Consider the following 25,255-nt stretch of genomic DNA (forward strand, 5'->3'; position numbering starts at 1 on the left):
TATTTTGGTTTATGCCCTTTTAATTAACTTCAGGAGTCAGGACGACTAGAAATAAAACAATGATGTATAAAAAATAATAAATTTAATAATAACCTTCACACAAGCATACTTAATACAACACAAAACGCACTGATAGCAAAAAATAAACGATCAATAAGAAACCAACAATTTTAAAACATTTCAGAATACTTTTAAAAAAATTGAGCAAACCAAAGATAAAAAACGATTTAAATTATTGTTCTAAAATTGAAAATGGTTTAAAGTCGTTGGCTTTTATTAATCCTTGTCATAATTTATTAATTAAAAATAAACCCGGTTTCGTTACTACTGAATAAGTGTCGACTGGAAAAATTTTGACTTGAATTCGCTGTCATTATCTTCCTAGTAGGTAATCCGAGACCTATTTATAAGCTGTTAATTGCCTTTAATCTTTAAGTTGGCAAGCTCGTGTGACGCCGCGGAACTCCTTCTCCATGTATTTGGCGACGGCCAGGCAGAGGGCGTCGTTGTAGGGAGCTGCTACGACCTGGATGCCGAGGGGAAGACCTTGTGCGTTCACTCCGAGAGGGATCTGGGAAAAGGTAAAACAATTGCTTAATTTTAACCCTTACAGTAAAGATTGTCACACAAAACTTAAGCTCCAAAGTTATATTTGTCTCTTTGTCTCGACACTTAGTGCTAGTAAAAGAACAAGGTAGGTCTAAATATTGATTATCTCGTACTTTTCATTTTATACTGCCAATTAAGTACTAATATTAAACATGTTTTTGACTTAAAATACGGGGATTCTCCATTTTGTATCCAACTTGTTTTTCAACTTTTATTTCAATGTCGCATAAAAACTTTTTTTCTGCAGTTGATTAAGGCATTTTGTGACGAAATTTCAAGCCAAATCATGGTAAATGGCGTTATTTTTGTTACCTGAGTAGCGGGACACTTGAGTGCATTAACAATGGCCCAGTAAGCGAAGTTGTAAGGTCTGAGCAGACACGAGAAGTGGTAGGGTGTGGGGTGCGGCGCGCTAGGCATCAGCAGAACACCGTTGTCACCTAGTTTACTCTGAAAATTAATAAAAATTGGGAAGGTAAATAGATGCTCCTCAACATTGCGAACTGGCAACCTTTTTCAAGTAGGGAGGTATTTGTAGTTGTTTAGTATCACCATTTGTTATTAGACAGAATTATTTCATTTCGATGGATTTAGCAAAAGGTAAAAAGGGCAGTGATAGTGGTATAAGTTGACACCTCCCACGCAAGTGGTCGCAGGTTCGAACCCGAGGCAACACACCAATGACTTTTCGAAGTTATGTGTGTATTAGAAATAATTATCACATGCTCCAACGGTGAAGGAAAACATCGTGAGGAAAACCTTGCATGCCTAAAAATTTGTTTAATACATTTATTGAGGGCATGCAAAGTCCCCAACCCGCACTTGGCCAGCGTGGTGGACTCAAGGCCTAACCCCTCCCCTATTTACGGAAGGAGACCCGTGCCCAACAGTGGGACAGTAATGAGTTACATTTATTATTATTATTATTAGCAAAAGGTAGGTATACTTTTACTAAATCCATCGAATACTGCGAATACTACTGGCGAAATAAATATAATAATTTTGATCTAAGTACTTTGATTCCTAAAATTCTCTGAAAATCCATACATTTACAATGACGTTAGTTCGATATAGTATAGATTGATTTATTTTCAACTTCTTTGCTAATAAAATAATGATTTATAAATGAAACAGGGTGACTTACAATCAGATCATCCTTCATTTCCTTAGTGAGTTTCTCAGCCCATTCAGCGTCGACCTTCGGCAAGAACTGCTCCTCGATCAGCCTCACCACGCTGAAGAAACAGTAGTGGCTCATACCCACCACCTGTAAAATAAAAATCACGTTAAAGTATGCAATGTGTATAAAAGATTTCTATGATTTCTTTATTTTTTTTATTTTAAAACAGACAACTCCCGCACTAAGAATTGCTCTTGTGTCGCGGGGACTTTTACAAACATACATACAAACAACGGATACAAAGCACGACCAGACCCGAAACAATTATTTGTGGATCGCACAAATAATTGCTCCATGTGGGAATCGAACCCACGACCTCCCATTGCAGTGGTATCGGCGTGGCGACTTAAACCACTGCGCCACGGAGGCAGTCAATAGGTATTAGTAACTTAAGGCTTAATCTCATGACTCATGGATGGCTTTCTTCTAACCACGACTTCTGCTTGTGTCTGTGTCTGGTCAATAAATAATTAAGTAAGGCAGTTTTTGTGTTCTAGCATTAATCTGAAAATATCTTGACTCGGTTTAATAAACTACGTAAACGTATACGCACGCAGCGTATACGTACTCAAGTAGTTTTTACATTTGCCCAAACCTTACAATTACAATAAGTAAGAATAAATGTTCACTTGCAAGTTTCTTGCATTTTTGTATTGTCCACTGTCCAGCCTATTATGATTAGATATATATACAATTTAATTATTTCTTATCGTTAATTCATACCTTCTTAGCCAATTCAATAAGCCCATTAGCCTTCCCCTTGCCGTTAGTGAACAGACTGGCCAGGTCTTCGGGCTCCTTTGTCATCCAGTACTTCCACAGACTGTACATGTGGTCGAAACCTTGGTGGTAGTACTTCTGCGGCGCCGTTGACGTCGACGTTGCTTCTTGACTTATGTGGGTTATCACTCTAAAAGACAAAGAAAAGGAGAGTAAGATTATGAAGCTAAAGTTTCGCGTAAAATATATTTTACTCTATTAGGAACAGGTGGTTTTGGAGGCAAATGTGATAAAACTGTTTATCAAAATTACAAATTTAATAAACAGAGTAAGTTCAAGCTTAAGATGTATTGCTAAACTGTACTGATGAATTCTTAGTATAATACACACACATCGCATGTTACATGATAATTTAGTAGGTAGTTAAGGATTTCCAATTTCAATTTGCTCTTATAGATGTGGAAGAGCCAGGAGAGAGTAGTTGTGAAAACCTATACGATTAAATTAAATGTTACCTCTTCATAGCTCCTCTAAGATCAGCATTTACGCTGCTCAGCATCAGGTCTCTGCTCGACTCCATGTAGTAAAATTTGATGTCCTAAAACATAAAACATTTCACTTTAACAATTCTACCTCAAGACATCTTGCTTCGGGACCTTCGGGTGCATAGTATTCGTAACCGACGGTTCTATATGACAAGATGTATGGATGTGAATGTCGCAAGGGAAGTTTGTAAGGGTCGTACCAAGTGGTGTTCTTTGGTCTCTGTGTTATTATGTATGTAGTTACAAATGTATTATGTATGTATGTTTTATGTCATTGTATGTATGTATGTATTATGCATGTATTTAATTAAATAAACAAGACCTAAAACGTTTATAATGACCCTCATAGCCAGTGGCGTAACTATATCGTTCGAGGCCCGTGGCAAATTCATCGGATGGGCCTCCTCCCCCCAATATAAAAAAGTTGAAATGTATGATAATTAAAAAATTGGGAGTTGGGATTCTCCTATGATCGGGGGCCCCTTCCGGCTGGGGGCCCGTGGCATTTTGCCGACTTGCCACCCTGTAGTTACGCCACTGCTCATAGCCATTGGCTTCTCCTAATAACAAAACAGCCACCTATGAGTGTATGCATGCTCCATGATTAATGTAGTTTTTACCTTAATATTGACATCCCTGTCCAACTTGAGCTGAGGCGCCTTGTCTCCAGCCACGACCTTGGTCAGAGGAGCTAAGTCCTCCACGTGCTTTGAAATGAAACCTAAACTGAACATCGTGTCCTCATCACCACCCTTGCGGAAGAACACTCCTGTAGAAAAAGAGGATTCATTTAAATACTCAGTGAAAATAAGGCCCCAATTTTTCATCTCTTTGACTGACTGTCATTTTTTTAACCCGTTACTGTCCCACTCCTGGGCAAGGGTCTCCTCCCGAACGAGGTAGGGGTTAGGCAACCACGCTAGCTTAGTGCAGGTTGGGGACTTTGCATGCACTCAAGAAAATGTATTCAACTAATTTTAGGCATGCAAGATTTTATTACAATAACGTAACATTTAGGTTTCACAAGGCTCTTCCCATTCTTATTTAAAAAACTTGATATTAAAACATCCATTATCCATTTCGAATAACCTTTAATTAATACAAGTTTTATGCAAAGCATTTGGAAATATGGAATTAAAGTTATTCTACAGTTATTAACAGTGACTTACCTTTGAGGTCAGTAGTTCCCGGTGTAGGGTGGTGTCCAAAACTGCCGCAGTAGAACGCTGGCATACGAGTAGACCCGCCAAGATCAGAACCTGAAATTTATTACACCATTTTAATTTAAACATTCTTAAAATAAATAATACGAAACCAATATATAGTTGATAGACTAAACCCCACTTTCTGAGGTACATTTAGCGGCAGTTTATCTATTCAATAGCGTTTAAGCTCATATATAAGCTAAATGTACCTCAGAAACTAGGCATAAGGCAACGAAATTGAAAGTATCAGTGTACTTACATAGAGATATAACAGTAGCACAAGAAGCTGTCAGCGAAGCCTCAGCGCCGCTGGAGCCACCGGGCGACCGGCCTGTGTGGTGCGGGTTGCGTGTCATACCATACACCGGGTTACGAGTCTCTTGCCTAGAAGGATGAACAAACACAGTAACGTTAAAAAGAATCTTTGGTGAGTCTAATTTATAGTCGATTTCGTAACTATTTTTCATTACTCATACGTACCTATATGCAGCTTAAACAGGCACATTATTCTGTCCCATACCAATTCTAACAAAGGTCAGTTACAGACAATGGAAACAGTCGTGTACTGCATTTTTTATAGTAGAATTAAGTATAAAATTAAAATCTAATTGAAGTTCCTCATGTCTTTTGATATCGGTGGCCCGCTGTCACCGAATTCGCCACTTATTGGTGCGACATTATCTATAGGTACGTCACTCGACAGGACGATGGCCTGTAGCTTATAGTCTTACCAGACTAGTAGTTCAGGCAAGTTGGTAGCAGCTACAGGGATGGCTCCGGCGTTCTTCAGCCTGACCACAGCCTCGCTGTCCTCGGTAGCTATTTCACGACGGCGGCACCACTGACCCATTGTAAGTGGCATGTCTTTAACCGCTTGACTCTCCTTAGTCGTGAATGGAACACCTGTGAAATAAGGTGTTTTATGGAAAATTCTTTACGCTCCAGAAAGCAAGGTAGACTGATAGACTCCATTTCCCCTTGTGTAGGTACATGCTTGTTGATTGATTAAAATAGAAAAGATTTTTGCTTACCCAAGAACGGTTTCTTGGCAGCCTCTTCTTCCGAGAGTCCATTAGCGATGAGTGTGTCAACTTCTTTAGCCTCTGTGATTGCAGCTTCATATCTGTCCCGAGCGATGGCATTTATCACCGGGTTTACCTAGAAAAATATTCAGACTTTAAAGTTATACATTAATAGTACACACACAAATATGTAGTTCTTAGATTCATAGTTTGTGGCGTGCCACGTAGTGCATAATTGTCTTAAAAAGCCTTTGTGCAACAAAATGAATTAAGCAGCTAATGAAAGTTAAATAAAAAAGTTATATCTAATGTTAAGACAAATATCATATAACGGGCTCGAAAAAAAAAAGGCAACTGATAACATGATTTGTCCGTTTCTTGATTTTTTATGAATGCTAACTGCATTAGGAAAGTAAAAGTATGTTTCCTTTATTTTCAACATTTAAGATACCTTTCTGCCAAACATACAAATATTCCTCCTATATTCCCATTTACCTCTTTAATCCTCTCAATAACAGCTTTAACCAGATCCTCAGACTTGAGTTCCTTCTTCCTGATCTTCTCAGCGAGGGTCACGGCGCTGCAGGTCAGCATGTGGTGCTTCTTGTCCAGCGCCGGGATGGGCTTCTTCCTCTTGTCCCAGTACAGAGAGAAGAAGAAGTCTATAGCCAGGTCGAAGATCAAACGCGTGTATAAAATAATTGCTCTCCATGTCTTCCCCATTTTCATTTCTTAGCCGTTGGTTTTCTGTAAAGAAAAAATAATTAAATTTTTTATATTTAGCGTTTTGCTTTTTAAATCAGTATTGTTTAGGATATTGAAAAGACTGTAATAGATGCCAATATTCTTGGATCTTCATAAAGAACTCGGGTTTACTCCTGGATTCAGAAAGGGGCGGGTGCCAGCTTTTAGGTTAGCAATTGCGGAGTAGTAACTATTCGTAATACCAAAGCAATGCTTATAATATTACTTTTAATACTTAAATTAACCGGTGATTTAAATAGTCTACCGATGTCTTTGATTAGGTCTCTGGACAGTTTTTATATACACTTATGTGTAATTGAACACTTTTTTTTTGTATGCTAAAGCATTATGAGCACTGTTTATTAAATTAGCATGTATTGGAGTGCCTCTGTGGCGCGGTCGGTAGTATATGCGACTGCGGTGTGAGAGGTCTCGGGTTCGAATCCTGGGTCGGGCCAAAAAGTCTTTTCTGAGATTTTCTGTCAAGAATTTCTTAGAAATTGCCCGGAGTTGGGAAGTTGAGGTCGAAGACCTCCGTGCCTCGGAGAGCACGTAAAGCCGTCGGTCCTGCGCCTGACCTCCCACTGGTCGTGTCGGTTATCCGTCCCACCAGACTATGAGAGTGATGGAATAGAGAGTGTACCTGTGTATTGTGCACACACTTGGACACTATAAACAAAGTCCTGCACAGATGGCCAGTTTCAATGAAACTGACCGCCGTGGCCATATATCGGCTAGGAGGACATTATATCATTACATTATTGGAGTAATTATTCGTTGCTTATGCTTGTATTGACATCATGCTTGGACTTTGTTCTACTCGAATAGAGCTCACGTGGCGCCCCACGCGGTAACACATGCAACTATTATTGCTATTATGCAATGCTAATGTTGGAAACGTAAAGAAAAAAAACATACACGAAAATTGCTTCGTTATGTTGTAACTATTACTTATTATTAGCTGCGAATCGCAGCTACGCCCACTTGAAAAGGTTTCCCAAAGTAAAAGTAACAACCTATGTGTTACTAAGCCAGGATCTCTCTGGGTACCAATTTCTTGAAAATGCGTTTAGTTAGTCTTTGTGAGTTATAATTATTAGTGGTTTTTTTTTTAAATTAATAAGTTTTTTTTTTTTTTTTTTTAATAACCCATATCTGTCCCACTGCAGGGCAAGGGTCTCCTCCCGAACGAGGGGGAGGGGTTAGGCCTTGAGTCCACCACGCTGGCCAAGTGCGGGTTGGGGACTTTGCATGCCCTCAATAAATGTATTAAACAAATTTTAGGCATGCAAGGTTTCCTCACGATGTTTTCCTTCACCGTTAGAGCAAGTGATAATTATTTCTAATACACACATAACTTCGAAAAGTCATAGGTGTGTTGCCTCGGATTCGAACCTGCGACCACTTGCGTGGGAGGTGCCAACTTAAACCACTTCGGCTATCACTGCTCATTAATAAGTACCTACTTTTTATTTAACGACGTCCCTAGCGTAGCAGGGAATGTGGTTTTGTCGCTGCTATCACTGTACAAAAGTCTCAGCATTAGAGAGTACTTAGGTACTTAATTTAAGTACGATTTTTAATAATTAAAATACGTAATTGCTAGGGTATGAAACTAGGGTCAATCTCCTCTCGTAAAAGGTACGAACATTCACCAAAAGCCAATCTTTTTATTTTCCATTACCCGTGTGTTCCACGGTGCGTAACTTTACGCAAGGTGTTCATAACGGGTAGGCAGTTCACTGTCCGACTTAGGTAATTGAGCTCATTTGGAAAGTTCTCATTGCATAACGCATGTTTATAGCAATATTGAATAAAAAGATATTTATGTCAATAGTTCATTGACTTGTTCTTACAATCATGTCATAACATCGATTTTGTATGACTAATACGGTTTCACACATTATTTGTAGTATGCTATTGAAAAGAGCTCTCCCTCTATAGATTTTTTGCTTGTTAATAAAGAAAACGGACCTTCCAAGCTCTTTAATTTCCGGGAATAGTTTTCAAGGAGGATCTAAAATCTACATCTTTTGATAGACCGTTTTCATATCTACTAGAAGGCATGCCTATACTTGCCTACAGGGATATTAATTAAGTCATATACAAAATTTGTCGCTCAAGATGTTAGCTATCTAATCCTGCGAGTTCATTAGTTTCTTAAAATAACCCTTTAAAAGCTACAAAACAGAAAGAGCCCCAATCGTTTTGAAAATCCAATCATAAAAACCCGTTTTACCCGCAATAGGCCAGCGTGGTGGAATCATGGCCTATTCCCTACCCCATTACTGTAGGAGACCCTTGCCCAGCAGTGGGACATTAATGGGTTCAATTCATTCATTCAATCATTAAAAACTTTAGCCAAAAATGTTGATTTATAATTTGATCTTGAAACTATCTAAGCATAGATACAGGTATAGTTATTTATAGAATATTTTGATTACATGTCGTAATATTAGTCAACTGGTTGGTAGATCAGTCGGTCGATGACTTGACTGACATTAAATATGCATCAGAGCTAGGTTGACGAGTAATTTATGTAACAACGCGTCTAGGTTTCCGTATGTGCCTCTACTTGGTCTATGTTACGCAAAAGGTTACAAGTACTATTATGAACCTACTGTGATCAAAACTAGAAAATAAAGTTGTATTCAGAAGCAAGTCACTAATTATCAAATTCAACCACGCTCTCTTGAAAAACTGACCTGATTCGGTCGGAGAGGCCCAACGTCTGGTTTAAGGGGAAATGGGAATATAAAGTCGCCTTAGAAGGATTTTCTGATTTAGTTGTGTTTTGTATCTGTTAGCAACTCGGACCCAGTAATCAGGATTACCTATGTCTGAATGACCCTAGGAAATACAAGAAAATTCAAAGAAAACTTGCTACAAAAATCTCGTAAACGCCAGCCTAGATCAAAATCTAAGAAAACATAGGGTCACCAATTGTCAATACCCTGTAAGGGATGGCAAAAGCACAGCAATTCAGCTTTATGTAACGAAGAGCGTTTTGTATAAGAACGGACTACCACTCGACATCTAACATTTCCAAAAACAGCTGTTGTTCATCTATGCAATAGGCATCTAAAAAGTCTGAGATATCTAATTAAAGTGCAGCCACCCCGGCCACGGAAGCCGACGTGCGTAACGAAATAAATTCAGTTATCTATTTTTAATGGCCTGTGTCTACACCCAAAAGATCTTTTTGGTAACACGCGAAAGTCTCATTTTAGGAAAGCAAAGAGTTTTTATATCAATTTTTACTTTTTTTGTGAAATCGTGGTCATTTCTAATGTATGCTTCGCCACGTTCTAAATTCAAATTGGCTAGTTTTTTTTTCATGAAACAAAAACTGGCGACTTGGTAAGTGTAAACGCGGTCATTTTGGACATGGCAATTAGTTTTTTTGGAGTCGGTAAATATGTAACAGTGCTAAATTACCTAGCATACAGCTTATAATAGACATATAAACCATAGCTGTTACATCTTAGGTTTTCGATAGATACCTAGGTACTTTAAAAACATTTTTGCTTGCATTAAGGTAGGGAGGAGTGTCCCTCATTCTAACATCGCAAAACCGATATGACGATTATCGTTGCTGTTAAAAACCACAGGGAAGTTAGAGCCTACTTAGGTATTAAACTCTGTGGTTTATAAAACTGTTAAATTTACCACCTTTTGCATGACTTCGCAGTGAAATTTTCGTCACTACAATAATTTTGGCTTATTTTGTCATGGATACGATTTCCACACAGAAACAAATTTTATCCAATTTCACCTAAATGCTAAAACTTGTACATGCCTGATGATTTCATAAAATTGAGATTGTAAGCCACTACACCGGGCACATTTCTCGCATGTTTGTATTAATCTTAATTAGATCTAATTTGGTTTTATAATTGCTGTTATTGTCATGCTTCGGCAGTCTTAACGTTTTTTAGGGTTTCTTACACCCAAAATGTTAATTGCTTATTCTTTTTACGTGTGCCTCTGTAACTTTTTAATACAGATTTTTTTACTTCAAGTTTAGCAACTTTGTAGGTATAAAGGTTTTTAACTCTGAAGACAGGTTCTTATTATGAGTTTGTTTTTTTATAAGTTCTAGTAATTCAATAAAAAAAACACGGCACTAAGTAAAAAATATCGATTTTAGCTGGTCTTTTGTGCGCAAATCTTAAAAGTTTATTCTCTGCTATAGATCTTCTTTTGTAATATTTATTTACTTTTCACACAAAACAACTTGCTTACTAAAAAGTCGTTTACCTTGGTCACCTTGAACACTAAATTGGTGCTTTATTTTTAAGTTACAGAAAAGCTACGAGGCTTGTCAGTGATGGAAGGTTAATAATACATTTTAACAAACATCTGAGTAATAACCACAAAATAATACTCAATAATAATTTTAATAGGACACGTAATCCTGAATATAGATAGATAAGTACTAAGTAGGTATTTCAAAATGGCATCGCTGCGGTTAAATATGTATGAAGAAGGAAGAACTTAAAGCCAGGAATAATTAAACCATACCTACACTAATGTTATGTCTTTGTTTTAGATTTCAAGGCATTCAAGTTAAGGGAGAGCCCTTCTATAACTAGGGATTTACTACGTAGCGTAGCTGCAAATAGGTAGGTACATTTATGACAAATTGCTGCTGAAAATTCGTGAAACGCACACAGATAAGTAGGTACCTACTCGCCGAGACAGAGAAATCTGACGGCAATGCGGAAAAACTAAATAAACTAGTCCGGAGTAACAGTAGCTTAAAATCCTTACAATAATTTAATTTTGTAGTGATATTGATAAACCATTACACTTAATCGTGTGTTAATAAATCCTATAATCGCATTACAAAAAAAAACAATAGCCGATTAGGCAGATTGAGAAACACTGCTGCGATTGCAATCGGCATTCAAATTATTCATGACTGTAGTCATACGTTTACATTCCACAATAAAAATTATCAATTTACCTGTCGGTACGCTAATTAGTAGGATCAATAGGTCAAAACAAATGAATTGTTTTTATTACAAAACAAAACAAACCAGAAACTTCCAATAGTATTTATTCCATAAATTAGAAAAAAATACTCACGTCAGCAAAAATCCCGCGCAAACGAAGACAGATAATAAAAACTCCAATAAAAAAATCACAAACTTTTTTAATAGTCCGTATCACAGACCGATATCACACGTGCATACAGCCGCGGGCTTCGGAACGCACTGAGACCGTCGTCGATGCCTTAAACATTATCATAATTTTGTCGGTCTGTTACATTAAGTTAGCTGACATAGCTCCTGATTTCCGATTTATTTAGTGTTTGGCTACGTCATTCGCCGGCCGGTAAGTAAATATCAAAGTCATTAACATACTGGTTTCCTATACTTTAATCTAGATAGCTAATATAGCTATAAAACTATGTTAATAAGTAGAGATGTAGAGACCTGTTTTCCCGAACGTTAGAGATCCTTCACCTAAGCAAAGGGTCATGGGTAGCTAAGACACAATAAAATTTTCCAAGTCCTAAGTTGGAACCTATTGTCAAAATATTTAGGCAACAAAATAGCTTACTGCATGCAGGAGATAGGTCTTTTTACAGTCTCCTCAGTGCAACGGTGGCTCTATGGCTAAGCCAGTTATCCGCAGACCCTATTCCGCTAGTATTTTCGTATAGATCTTTAATCATGTTTGTGGCAGCAGGATGAACTTCATTTTTAAACTCGTCTTCCTAACTAGTTAGTAGTCAGTTAGTTCACTATCTTTTTTGTATTCAGTAATAAGCATAATTTTTCACTTACGGTGTTTATGAATGAAAAACACATAAAAATGCAAATGTTTTTTTTCGTTATGTGAATTCTTTCGCTCAACACATTTAAGTTTAAGAATGGCACTTTAAATGTTAAGTTTTGAAGTTCATATCTTAAAAGGAAAGGCCCTTGACCTGCATGAAGCGACAACAACGCAATAGTATGGCGAGCGAGATTATGCAATCATACTACAGTTAAGCCCTTTTGGTCGCATAAAATGATGTCTGTTTTAAATTATACATAGGTACCTACCTAATTATATTTTGGACTTATCATAGGCATAGATGGTTGATTGGTTGTGAAAGTGCCTACTTACCTACACATTTTTATAGGGACGAATGACCACCTGAATAGCTGAATAAAAAAAAAGTAAAGATGTTCTAAATGTGGGTTCTATGTTCTATCCACCATGCATCCGGCTGCGATCCCGATCACAAAAAATCTGGTGGAATCTTTGGTCAAGATATCAAGGTCAGGATATCAAGTCAAAGAAAATATTCAGAAATTGTTAAAAGTCTTGATAGAAATTACCCTACATTCTCCCGTACCTTATGACATATCGATAGTCGATACTTTTGTCATTATTATAATGTATGTAATAACTCCCGACCACATTTTTCGTTCATTTATTTTTAAATATTGACTTGCTGTTTTGAGCAAGCCGGCTATGATCTCAAGCTGACCTTCGTAATAAAATAAACCAAGGTAAACAATGAATGATTGCGAAACTCCTTATGTCGTTAAACGCCTTACAACAAAGTGTAGAATGTTGGTAACATCACATAATAATTATTAAACGGGTACAAAGTCTTAACAGCAACAATCTATCAGCGCCTCTAGCATGATCATCTGTTTGGTGAAAAATCTAAATTTTCAAAGTTAAAACTGTGATGGCGTTTTGCAAAAATTATAATCATCAACCTAGCTTTTCTTTCAACTGTCTTGCAGTCGGCTGCCAGTGTCACCGAACGCACATCTTTGTCGTGAAGGAATTTGAAGTCAAATATTAGTTGGCAAGAACTAGATCCCGGGAGGGTTTTTACGCTTCGATAGCCTGATTGGTAGATCTGTCAACAATAAAGTGTCCTCTGCACTGGATGTAAGTTTTATTTGCTTTCTACCACAGTCAAATTTGAGTTCCAGTTGTTAGTAGGCACCTATACCTAGTAAGTGCCTATGCACTCGCCTTTCGCAAGGCTGCACGATATGCGATAGTATCATCCCACGATTAAGTAAGTAAGTAAGAGTACCCTCTTGGCGCAATGACCCTTTGTCCCTATAGACATGCATATTGTTATAGGTAGGTACAGTAGTTTGTCTAGCCTTTTGCAAAGCGCTTCAGCACAAAAGGTATTTACTTCGTGGGTGATTTTAGTTGCACAGGTAAGTGACGCTATCTAAAAGATACAACAGTCGCTGAGGATTAATTTGCTTAGTAATTAAAGTGTAGTAGATTTATCATATGATTTCCTGCTACGATTATAATTGCTGCCGGTGCAACTATCTACTGAGTGAGTTATGCAGCGGATGCACTGGCACTGAAAAGAAAACTAGATTAGTGTGGTATTACGGTCTCTGCTTCCTACAATATAATTTTACCAGACTTAGGCGGTGCGTCCATCTGAATATAAATTGGAGCGCATTTTTTAAATTCGTGGCATTCATTATTCCATTCGCGGGGTTTTGATGCATAAGATTTAGAAAGTAGAATGTAACAGGTAAATGACCGCTAAGAAAGCATTGCAAGTAGCCGCTAGCCAGCGACTAGTGTTATGTTGGACAATCATTTCTAAAATGTTAACCAACAGATTTCTCAAATTGTCATCAATTTATAATAACATGTATCATTATATTAACGTTGTATACTTATCAGGATCGTAATTTTTTCCCCAGTTATCATACAGTTGGCATATTTGAGCATTTTTTACAAGTTTCTCCGAAAGTATAATCCCATTTTGATTAATCGCGTAGCCAAGTATATTTTTTTTCTCAGTTATCTTTTACTACGGCGACAAAAAACAATCTAGATCCAGAAACTCCAGAGCAAAACTTTGTGACTTTTTACCTATATTAAAATTAATGTAGTAACTAACTAAATTTGGATTTTCAAAATGCAGATATTTTTATCACCTATAAAAACAATCATCATTATTTTCGTTAATTAATTTTGCTGATTCTTAAAAACAACAACTTACTTTGTAAACGCGCAATTAATGTCTATGTCTTAGCTATCAAAATATGTCAGTGTCATTCATGAAAAAATAATAAACTTCTTCGACCTTGAACTTTGTTGAACTTTATACTATACTTTTAAAACACTATAATAACAAATTAAATATATCATATTGTGTGACTACAACTCATATTTGTAATTCACACTAAATCTAGTATTCACTGGTCTCTACTAGTAATACGATTAAAACGACCGTACAAGTGGCAGAAACGTTCAACCGCATTATCCAATAAAGTTTGAGAGTTAGAAAGTTATTGCTTATTATTACACACTTCCACCGGTCTCCTTTCACATTACTCTGCACTCTGTATTCTGTTGGGAGTGAAATATGAAACTGTAACTGAAGTTTGCTTATTCATCAACTTTCATAAAGCAGAAAATAGACGCGGCTTATTTACATACTTGATATGCATTGTTAGCTATGATTATATAAGTAAATTATACGAGCGATGAGCAAGACGAATACTGACCAGAAGGAAAATTTTGAGGTATGCATTAACTATTTACATTCTATTTTATTTTTAATAAACACTTCTATATTTAAAAAAAAACAAAACAAACCACGAAGTAGTGCGTGTTTTTTTATGAAAAAAAAAACAACATTTTTTTTGCCCTTAGTGTGCTTCCTTGGAAGGCAATGATCTTTGTCCATACAGCCAATAACCAGTTTCTATGCAAAGATTTCAACTATGCAAACTTAGTGAATTTTGTTAGGTATGTATTGACATTGCAAGTCACCTTCATACTTTATTCATTTACTGCTCAATATACTGGTAATACAGGTAAAGTACCTAATTAAATGTTATCATGTTATGTACCTACCTACTTACTGTTTATAGAGGTAAGTAGTTGTCAGTATTGATATCTCAGTGACTGTACAATGGTGTATTGTGAAAATTATCATTTTTAATTAATTATTAATGTGCTTCTGTGACTTTAACAAGTAGTCTATTATTTAAAACAACCTTTTTTATCGTAGTTTTTGAGGTATGTTATGCAAAGTGAATTAATTAAAAACATAGTATTGGTATTAGTGGACTCTGGAGCTTATAGTTTTTATTGTGAAGTGAAATAAAAACATATTCCTATCTGAGTAGATAAAAGGTACTTTTTTGCATGGATTTTCATGATAAATTTATTGGGATAAAGTACTGTTAAAGTTATTTGCAGTGTCAATTGTTTTATACCCATTAATATTCTGTATTACATTTTCGTTTATTTTTTAAATAGGTGAGAATAAAATTATTAAGACATACCCACAATGACTTTTATTCAGTGTATGAGTATGGATACTGATTTTTTTTTTTACAAATGCAAGCAAAACCCTATTATTTCTGTCTACATCTATAGTATTTCTTTTAGTATTATTTACCCAATACTGATGGGTAAGTTACGTTAAACTATTTTTAGGCATGCAAGGTTTCATCATGTTTTCCTTTACCATTGGAGCTAGTGATAATAATTTCTAGTACAAACATAACTTTGATTGGTGTGTTACCTTGGGTTCAAACTGTAGACCACATACATGGGATGTGCGCTGTACTGTGACTTATACCATTTGGCTATCATTGCGCGTTATAATATCACTATACAAGGCTTAAACATGTTCACTGTGTAAAAAAAAACCTTATTTGTAACTTTCCAGCATCATAACAATAAACCAAGTAAGATATTCTACGGAATCGTCTGCACCATGTTGAAGCGAGCGTTCTTCATCTTCCGGATCTACCTGGACATGTTCATAGACTTTGTCTTTGGACTCATCTTCGAAGGAGAGAGGAAGAAACTACCGGAGTTAGACAAACGTCACAGTATTTTGTTGGAGAGTGCCGTGTCATTGGCTGAAAAGATTAGAACGAAGCAGCTGAAGTCTGAAGAGTTGGTTAGAACATGCATTGAGAGGATACAAGCGGTAAGTTGATGATGTGATGATTGTCAAATCTATTGATACTACCTACTTTAGATCTTGTCTTTTATTGTTATTCTGATTACTTTATTGTGCGATATGAATTCCCGTAGTTTCTATAAGATCTATTCCACTTTGGGAAAGTTTCTATAAACAAAAGATATTTAGAATCTACTTTTGATTTGTACAAAGTTCCCAGTCATAGTTGTGCCTTGCAGCAATCTAAGCATTTTAAATATTTAAAATTCTTGCACTGCTCACAACTGTTGCTATAAAACATAATTTTTCTATTACAGGTAAATCCATTAATAAATGCAGTGACTGATGAGAGATTTGAAGCAGCACTGAAAGATGCCAAGGAAGTGGATAGCATGATTGAAAAAGGTCTACCTGATGAATACTTCAAAGATAAACCTTTCTTAGGTAAATATCATTACAATTATCTCATCCTACTAATCCTACTAATATTATAAATGCGAAAGTTTGTGAGAATGTTTGTTACTCTTTCGCGCAAATACTACTGAAGCGATTCCGTAAAAATTTGGTATATAGATAGGTAACTGCAGACCCAGAATAACACATAGGCTACTTTTTATTGCGGAGTTCCCGAGGGATCGGGATTTACACGGGAAGAGTTTCCACGCGGACGAACTCGCGGGCGGCCTCTAGTAATTTATATTCTACACTACTGAATAAGTGTTTTAAAATTCAGAATATGTGAAAGTGAAAGCTATTTAAACATTATTTTCTTCATATTGTAATACTCATTATATTTGCTATATAATTAGGCATAATAACACTACTACTTTTATTGTTAAAACCCAAATTAGATTAGGTCTAAATTTGAGAAACTAAACTATTTAATTTAATTCTAGAAATCTAATCACAGGGTCTTAATAAGTAACATTACTTACACAAAAGTAATTAAAACACAAAAATTTCAATAAAAGCATATTTTAAACAAATATTTTCATTTGAAAGTGACGCTGGCCTCGTTGTCAAACAGCCTGTGTGATAGAAAGTACAATTATATAACGTTAATATAATGAGTAATTAGAAAAGTGCAGGAATGTGAATGTATGTAATTATGTACTGTTGCCGTTAATTGTGTTGTTATTTAGATTATTAACTTGTAGTTTATGACTGTAGTGAAATAAGTTAGTGTCTGAAATTTGATTAAAAGCTGATTAGTAATGGTTTTCATGAATATTTCTTACGTATTTTCATTCATCAATTAATTAATTAATAGAAACGAATATTAAGTTATCAAATAGTTCTGCATGTTCTGCGATCAGAATGAATAATGAATTCAGTATTGTTGGAAAACCGCTCAGCTGTGGGACATGTTAGTTATGAATAACTAAATTGTGCGTTTATAATAAATGCCTATTTTATACTGTCTGTCTATCATTCTCGTAGGCACAATGACTAAATATACTATATCTTGAAGAAAGGCACAATTTTTGTAGGTTTTATAATTCGTCCTACTTTATAGCCTCCTAAAAGGTCATTCAAACCAAATGTATTATTAATTAAGTTAAAATATGTTAGCTAAACACATAGGTGTTTACACTTTTATAACAAAATCTTCAATTATTAACATCAATAAGGGCATTAAAACATTGAACTTATATTTTTCGCGTGTTTCAGGTGTTCCATTCACAGCTAAGGAGTCCCACGCAGTGTCAGGACTGACCCACACGCTGGGCATCTTGTCGCGACGTCACATGCGCGCCGCGGACGATGCGGAGTGTGTTCGTCTGATGCGGGCCGCGGGAGGCATACCTATCGTTGTTACTAATGTACCTGAGATTAATAAGTGGTAAGATATATGTATATTGTATATAATTACGATTTTTACAGAGAGTAATGTCTTTGAGTTTGGGGGAGAACTTTGCCTAACAATTGGATAGCAGGTATAGGTTTGGAAAATAAAAATTACTTTAATGAAATAGTGATTAAATGAGCACTGGTATTTGTCTAATAAAATGGGTGTATATGCAAAATATCAATCAAAAAAATACATGATTCATTTTAGCAAAGGATAGGAGCTGTATTTAACACTTCTACATATTAAAATTATAGCCAGATAAAGTATTTTATTAATGTTCCAATCGTATCTACAAAATGGATACTATCTTTCTATGCTGATGCTAAACATAATGATGTCTATAAAAGGTTGATAGTATAATCATACATTATATGCAGTAATTTTACAAAGATAACACTGTTCGTGTCTATATTTTGGTCAGGATGGAGACCCGCAACATGGTGTTCGGTCAGACCCGCAACCCGCACCACACGGGCCGCAGCACGGGCGGCTCCAGCGGCGGGGAGGCCGCGCTACACGCCTCCATAGCTGTGCCTATATCTATATGTAAGTCGCACTGTTATTTATACATCATATTAAATAATAAATAAATTTAATCCATTAATGTCCCACTGCTGGGCAGTGGTCTCCTCCCGTAATGAGGAAGGGGTTAGGCCTTGAGTCCACCATGCTGGCCAAGTGCGGGTTGGGTTTAGACTTTACATCATATAAAGTTTTATAATTTTTTTGCCTACCACTGTTTATTAACAAACGTGGCAAACTTTAATTCCATTCTGTGATTATTTCTACTATACAAGAGATTTGTTTTATATTAAAATAAATAATGATGTGTTTTTGTTTCTAGGTTCTGATATTGGTGGTTCTACTCGCATGCCAGCTTTCTACTGTGGACTATACGCACTCAATCCTACTGCTGGACATACTAGCATCAAAGGTAAGAAGTTCAGCTTTCATAATTAAAAAAAAAAAAAAAACACAAGTTATGTAATATATTATTTACCTTTACCTAATAACAGAAGTAGCTGCGACTACAAATCACGATTCGGTTTGAATCATCCATTACCAAATTACTATGAGTTTATTGAATTTCTCTAGAAATATTATTATAAACAGTCATATTTAGTCACAGTAATATTTATCTAAATATAGGCGTTTTTCATACACCTCTGTCTACATCTCCGGTCATGAGTTCATAACAGACGTGAAGTTATGCATGTAAGATATGTATTTTGTCGCGTTTGAGATCACATATTCAACAGTTTATTGCCTTGTTCCCAGGTTCGACTCTCCGCTCGGGCCTAGAACCAACAATGGCGTCCATCGGCTTCGTGTCTCGCCACTGCAGTGACCTCGCACCTCTCACTAAGATCGTCGCCGGGGATAAGGCAGCTGGCTTGAACCTGGATAGAGCCGTTGATGTTAAGGTTAGTGCACTTAAATACTACTGTTACTAAATCTATCATCAGACTCTAAATGCCAACCTTTCGATACTCGGTAGTACCATGTTAATTTTTTTTTTTCATTTAAAATTTATTTATCTAGGTATGTAAAAAAGCGTTGTAAAGTGCGTTGGGTTCGATGCCCACACGGAACAAATATTTGTGCTATCTTCAATTAATTGTTTCGCGTCTGGTTATACTTTGTGTTCTTTGTTTGTATGTTTGTAAAAGTCTCCGCGATACAAGAGTTATTCTTAGTGCAGGGGTTGTCTTTTAAGAAAAATAACAAAAAAGAAACAGGTATTTATAATAGTACATAATAATATTATAGTTAAAATACAGATTTAATTTCTATTCAAATAGTCACGGAACAAGCCGCACAGGTCTACCAAGGCAACTCTAATGCCTGTCAGTTCGTTATGTATTTGTCTTTCAGTCGCTACCCGGCCCTCTTCTATAGCGAGTAGTCTTCTTATTGTAGAGCCAGGGGGAGCTAGTCGCCTTGTTCTGGGACGTGTAGATTGTGAGCCTGGAATAAAATTTATAATTAATATAAAAAATTATTAACTGTACTATTGTAACGGTACAATCCCGTAAGAATAATTGTAACTTTGAATAAATAAATTGAATATAATACATAAGAAATGTGATCAATATAGTCAAGATACGTAGTAGGTATTACTTAGGTAGACAGTCATTTATTATCCTACAATCTTTATTGACATTTATTTTATTTATTTAAGTTCGCAGTTAATCTAGATTACAATTAATAGTATTTCCAAAATAATTTAGCAATTTAGCTGCATAAGCATGGAGGCCACGGTTATTCTAAATTATGAATTTTAAATTCCTTTGCCAGCCACAAACCTTGCATACAAAGCTCTCTTCTAAGTAATTGGGCTATATTGTGCGTTTTAGCAAGAAAATATTACTCACGGCTGGAAGTAGTCAATCGCGGACTCTCAATGGGTTGATCTATGCTGGATGGACTGCTAGGTTCAGAGAAATCAATGTGTTCCAGTTTAGGAGCCTGTGGTAGGCTTGCTTGACTGGAGCTCGGTGGATTTGAATCGGCTGTCTGAAAATATAACTAAGTATAATTATGCTGAAATTAAAACAAAATATGAGAAGATATAAAAAAATACAGGTATACATATAACATCGCATCTATTATATCCTCATGTATATGCAAATATATAATAATACCATCTGATTCCTAAATTAGACTGGTTACACAACTTCAGACTAATTTAATAGAAGAACCTTATATGTATAAATTAGAGAAGACTAACAGCACTTGCATCTAGCAGCATTGAACTCAAAATCTCAAGACCAGCATGCTTATTATGTATGTTGACAACTAGTATATATTAATTTGATTATATAATTATATATTATACGAGCAGGAGTAAATGCTTACATCATAAAATGTTGATACACTAGCCGATGCTTGACCCAGACCGAACCCATCTTCTATGATGGATATTACCCTCTCTTCCCATTGGCTGAGAGAAGGAGCGGATGATGGACCACCCCCAGCTGAAGATCTGCGAGAATTGGCAGCAGCTTTCTTGGCAATGTGCTTTTTGTCAAACCAAACCTGGCAAATCACAAGAATTTAAAATCATTTAAGCACATTATTAAATACTTGCAGACCGGCCTGACTTTATCGGAGTATGGTACAATCTTATTCCATTGATTCCATTTCTGTGGAAATTTTGACCCCATAGGTCCCTTATAAACCTTGTCCTACAATTACAAAACAACATATAAAAAAAAATTAAGTACCCAATTCAGTTTAGATGTTCAAAAGTTATTCACCTAAATTTTTACATACATTTTAATGATGTCTTTTATTTACTTAGATGTGCTAAAATAGGTACCTTTTGCCACTGCTTCACAGTTTTTGTGCACCCTCCCATTGAGTTAAGGTTAGTGCACAGTTCTTGCCACAGTCTCCGAGCCTTTACTTTGCCCTCGCAGCTCCTCAACTGACCGCGAGCGAGCTCTTTGTGGTCTTGTAGAAAGTTAAGAAGCATCTCTATTTGGTCTGGAGACACCGTGCCCGTGTAAGGAGCCATGACTATAGTAAAGTGAAAATAAAACAATAAAAAATACCTCTTGTAAAGTAGAAAAAAGTACTGGCTTATTAAGTTTTTAACAGCATAGGGTTTCAGGGAAAAGTTGTTATAATAAATTTTGATTTCCGCGCGTCATTTGTTGTCATCCGTCACATATTATGTATGTATATGTAGTAAATACGGATATTTTTGGCTGTCGTAAGTTCGTTCGCATTAATTACAAAGTACCATACTCTTTAATTTTGTTCGTTAGCAATAACTATTATAGGTAGGTGTCACTGGTGTCATTCGCACTTATATTATTATTGTTTTATAATACATTTACTTTTTCAACTCAAATATTACAATAAATATTTCGCTTGAACAATAATGTTTTGCACCAATTGACAGTTCACGATATATTTCGTTCGTTCGTTCGTTATCGAACGAACATGAAACGAAGTTTCGGATCTTTCACTACCATGGTTCTACTTCGGTCAGGGAATCAATATTTATTTTGTTTGTCAAAGACAATTTTCATGAACGGGAGAGGTGAATGATTCTGATTAGGTTTTTTGCAGTGTTCTTTATAACTATTTTACAATATATTTATTTTTCAATGCAATTTAAGGCGACTCTATAAAGAACATGTTATTATCTATTTTCAGTAATTTCCAAGCAACTTATTTGCAGAGTACCGTATCATTTACTCAATGCAAACAAACTAACGACCACCAAAAATGACATTTTTTTACAGTAATTTACGCAAATCTAACGATAGGTTTGTTAGTTTTGTCCGCTTGACATTGATGTTACGAACAAACATGTGCCAAAATCGATTTTACGTTTCGTATTTTCGTGAATTATGGAGGATCTTATGTCAAACGAATTCGTTCGAACGAAGTTTCTGAATGAATAGATAAATAGTAAGAAATACTTGGAACTAAATGTAACGTTTGATTTTTTAATTATTTCCTAAATCGGGAATTTTATTCTCTTTATATTACAGAAACTTCGTTACTTCTACGTGGAGACGGCACGGGACCTTCGCGTGAGTCCTATCTGCAAGGACTTGAGAGATACCATGACTAAGTATGTATAGATTCTCGTTTATAAACGTGTTATGTACATTTAACAAATTTATTCATAGCTTATACAACTACGGTTTGGTCTCTCCGCATTCTGGCGGGAACTTTTGACAACTGTCATCATAATTTTAACTATCTTTTCTATATTCAAGTGAAAATTACGTATTTATAGTGTAATTAATGAATTTGTGCATGATTTCAGGGCGGTAACTCTCCTTACGGAGCAGGCGCCATCTAGCGACCTAGCTCCGAAGCCGTTCTACCACAACGGCTTCAACTACATGTTCGCTCTGTGGCGCTACTGGATGACCAGGGAGACCGAGGTGTTCGGCAAAATGTTGACCAATAACTCCGGCGAGGCCAAGTTTATTGTAGAACTGCCTAAGAAGGTATATTCATGTTTATAATCAGATATTCTGTAATATAAAACTAAAAAAAAAACGAAGATACGAGGATTGTATTAGTTGTGCAACTTGAAGTCAAAGTTAACAAAATTGCGAAAAAAAAAGATCTAAAGTGTGTTTTGAAAATCGCGGCAAGTTCTTTTCTACAGTTATGAAGATTAACAGTAACAAAAATATAGACAAATATGTCATTGTTGTTATAACTACAGAATAATTATGTAACATCAAAAGCATTTCGTACAAAATATATTTCAGATACAAATGGACTGTTTACATATAATAATTCTTTTGATGCTCTAGTTGCTGGGCATGTCGGACTTTACTCTAGCTGCTATCTTGAAGCTAGCAGACGATCAAATACTTCCGCCTGTCAACAAAGAGTGGGCTGAACAAACCACTAAGGAACTGAGAGAGGAGCTGATTGTGAGTAATCAAGTTGTGTAGCTTTAGTAATAAGAAAAGGTTACATGTATAATTCTCTAAATTGTAACATAATGTGCTTTAAAGAATACATAAAATCAAGCCTTTGTCATTGGCTTTTGGGCAGGCACTGTTTGGAGAACGTATATACATGCGTGTCAACGACCTTTGATCAGCTGTTATAGTATCAAATATATGTAACAAAATTACAAAACTACAGTTCTGTTCTGTCATTGATGTCAAGATAACTTCAATTTTTGTTTTGTTAACTCCAATAGTTGATTTAGGCTTCTTTAAATGATTAAGTATGCAATCTCCATTATTTGTCTTTAACTGTACACTTTATTTTCTAGAATCTTCTGGGTGATGATGGCGTGCTGCTATTCCCGAGTGCTCCTGCACCGGCGCCCTATCACTACTCGCCACTTCTCAGACCCTTCAACTTTGCTTACTGGGGGATATTCAATGTGCTCAAGTTCCCAGCTGCTCAGGTAACAATCAAAATAATCGTAAATAAATGTTTTACAAACTAAAAATTACTTTCCTGTGTGCGAACTAATTGACAATAACATTATGTCTGAGGTCTACAGTTTGATGTCTCGTTAAACATTACAGTATGAGGAATAAATTAATGATTAGTAAAAAAAGTAAAGATTTATTCGTAAAAAGTAGGTCGTGTTAGACGCCAAATATAATAGATAAACCAAAGTCAAAAGAACTTAAAATGTTTTGTAACACTTCTCTATTCCAACAAAGCATTCAGGAAAAAGTCGAATCAATTTGAATACTAAATCCTTTGTTCTCAGGTGCCTATAGGGCTGACATCAGACGGTCTCCCGCTGGGTATACAAGTAGTAGCGGCGCCGCACTGTGACGCGCTGTGCCTCGCCGTCGCTGAACACCTCGGCAAGTCGCTCGGTGGAGTACAGGCGCCTTGTAATATACCACAGTAGTGGGAACACTGTGAGTTTTATAGCATTTACTTAGAAACTGTAGAAAATATAATACTTTATGTATGATACACAATAACAGGTAGTAGACTACCAGTCAAATCAGCTACTCTTTATGAAATAGACAGACAAAAAAGACATTTGGCTATAGATATACGACATAGTGACGTCACTATGTCGTATTTTCGTTAGGATCATATGAGTGCCTTATATAATTGCAGTCTATAATCATTCTAATTTCAACATTAACAATAAAAAAATACACTGTTGAGAATTTTGGATGTAAGTTTTGTGACTATTAATCATTTTCCTGTTCACCCAGTCAACTACCCTATTGATTATCTATTTATTAGATATGAAAATATTAGTGCGGGTTTCAGTAATTTGGGACGATGTCCTGTTATTTCGTCACTCGCACTCATTGTCTACGTCTTTCCAGTCCTGTATAAATTATGAAGTCAAAAGCATTCGAATTCCCATTGTATTTTAATGAAGTTATAAACGGTGTTGGTGAATCAAAATCGTATTTTTTGATAAAAATGTTTCTCAAATTAAAATATTCGTAACTAGGTTATGATAGTTTTTACTATCTGTGATTTAAATAGATTTAAGACAATTATAATCTTTGAGTATTTATTTATGATTTTTAGCTCACAATATTTTTACAAAATGTTTCGAATGAGTAGAAGCAAATATGGCAATACTTGATGTAATCTTCATTTTATTATTGCCATAGGAGAAATATAGTCACGGTGTTATGAAACCATTATATTATTATGTGGCCTTTATTATTTATTTATAATCTTTAATATTACGTATTTAGTGGACGCTCTCGTTATAAATATTTATAAGACTGATGTATTACAATTATTCAGTAATTTATTTAATATTATATACGCTAAGGTGGAGGCTATAGTGAAACTGTAAGTTGAATAAATGTATCTTTTTCGATATGAGTTTTTAGTTATTTGTGATTGTCGGGTTTATTTGTGGTAATATATTCTGGATAGTTGAAAAAAATTGTCTCATACTAAATTATAGATATTTGTCTAGCGTTACGAGCGTACACGTGCTCGTGTACGTCGTTGGTCTGCG

At 35.8% G+C, this 25,255-nt stretch overlaps 3 protein-coding genes across 7 annotated transcripts; 1 reads left to right on the forward strand and 2 right to left on the reverse strand.

Moving 5' to 3' along the window:
• Positions 1-65: 65 nt before the first annotated feature.
• Positions 66-11,267, reverse strand: LOC142979630 (fatty-acid amide hydrolase 2-like). Its single transcript, XM_076124666.1, has 12 exons — positions 11,117-11,267; positions 5,777-6,028; positions 5,291-5,417; positions 4,991-5,162; positions 4,519-4,643; positions 4,224-4,313; positions 3,675-3,823; positions 3,025-3,107; positions 2,513-2,699; positions 1,754-1,876; positions 922-1,059; positions 66-571 (listed from the first exon to the last, which is right to left on the reverse strand). Exons 2-12 carry the CDS (start codon positions 6,008-6,010, stop codon positions 425-427), a joined length of 1,575 nt encoding a protein of 524 aa, XP_075980781.1. The 5' UTR covers positions 6,011-6,028; positions 11,117-11,267; the 3' UTR covers positions 66-424.
• A 2,806-nt stretch (positions 11,268-14,073) lies between these two features.
• On the forward strand, positions 14,074-25,111 carry LOC142979628 (fatty-acid amide hydrolase 2-like). Of its 5 annotated transcripts, none has more exons than XM_076124661.1 (12): positions 14,074-14,550; positions 15,708-15,974; positions 16,265-16,391; positions 17,619-17,790; positions 18,221-18,345; positions 18,644-18,733; positions 19,078-19,223; positions 22,308-22,390; positions 22,589-22,775; positions 23,091-23,213; positions 23,564-23,701; positions 24,017-25,111. In XM_076124661.1, exons 1-12 carry the CDS (start codon positions 14,512-14,514, stop codon positions 24,161-24,163), a joined length of 1,644 nt encoding a protein of 547 aa, XP_075980776.1. In that variant the 5' UTR covers positions 14,074-14,511; the 3' UTR covers positions 24,164-25,111. The 5 variants fall into 5 exon arrangements, with proteins under 5 accessions (XP_075980776.1, XP_075980780.1, XP_075980779.1 ...); XM_076124665.1 differs by lacking the exon at positions 14,074-14,550 and adding an exon at positions 14,756-14,776; XM_076124664.1 differs by lacking the exon at positions 14,074-14,550 and adding an exon at positions 14,791-14,844.
• Positions 19,567-22,233, reverse strand: LOC142979464 (uncharacterized). The gene is made up of 5 exons (XM_076124373.1): positions 21,553-22,233; positions 21,122-21,321; positions 20,659-20,838; positions 20,175-20,316; positions 19,567-19,767 (listed from the first exon to the last, which is right to left on the reverse strand). The coding sequence occupies exons 2-5, from the start codon at positions 21,317-21,319 to the stop codon at positions 19,583-19,585; spliced, it is 705 nt and encodes a 234-aa protein (XP_075980488.1). The 5' UTR covers positions 21,320-21,321; positions 21,553-22,233; the 3' UTR covers positions 19,567-19,582.
• Positions 25,112-25,255: the final 144 nt, after the last annotated feature.

The sequence above is a fragment of the Anticarsia gemmatalis genome, chromosome 16 (genome assembly GCF_050436995.1).
Source record: "Anticarsia gemmatalis isolate Benzon Research Colony breed Stoneville strain chromosome 16, ilAntGemm2 primary, whole genome shotgun sequence".
Taxonomy (NCBI): domain Eukaryota; kingdom Metazoa; phylum Arthropoda; class Insecta; order Lepidoptera; family Erebidae; genus Anticarsia; species Anticarsia gemmatalis.

What these genes read in the sequence shown, in the direction of transcription:
- LOC142979630 (XM_076124666.1), bottom strand. Translation starts at nt 6,010, where the DNA reads ATGAAAATGGGGAAGACATGGAGAGCAATTATTTTATACACGCGTTTG. An exon ending in TTGCCTGAACTACTAGTCTG is followed by an intron (nt 4,644 to 4,990) that starts GTAAGACTATAA and finishes TCATCCTTCTAG; the next exon opens with GCAAGAGACTCGTAACCCGG. An exon ending in TTATTGAATTGGCTAAGAAG is followed by an intron (nt 1,877 to 2,512) that starts GTATGAATTAAC and finishes TTTATTTTACAG; the next exon opens with GTGGTGGGTATGAGCCACTA.
- LOC142979628 (XM_076124661.1), top strand. Translation starts at nt 14,512, where the DNA reads ATGAGCAAGACGAATACTGACCAGAAGGAAAATTTTGAG. An exon ending in GCATTGAGAGGATACAAGCG is followed by an intron (nt 15,975 to 16,264) that starts GTAAGTTGATGA and finishes TTTCTATTACAG; the next exon opens with GTAAATCCATTAATAAATGC. An exon ending in TTGAGAGATACCATGACTAA is followed by an intron (nt 22,391 to 22,588) that starts GTATGTATAGAT and finishes GCATGATTTCAG; the next exon opens with GGCGGTAACTCTCCTTACGG.
- LOC142979464 (XM_076124373.1), bottom strand. Translation starts at nt 21,319, where the DNA reads ATGGCTCCTTACACGGGCACGGTGTCTCCAGACCAAATAGAGATGCTT. An exon ending in CTGTGAAGCAGTGGCAAAAG is followed by an intron (nt 20,839 to 21,121) that starts GTACCTATTTTA and finishes GTGATTTGCCAG; the next exon opens with GTTTGGTTTGACAAAAAGCA. An exon ending in GCGATTGACTACTTCCAGCC is followed by an intron (nt 19,768 to 20,174) that starts GTGAGTAATATT and finishes ATTTTATTCCAG; the next exon opens with GCTCACAATCTACACGTCCC.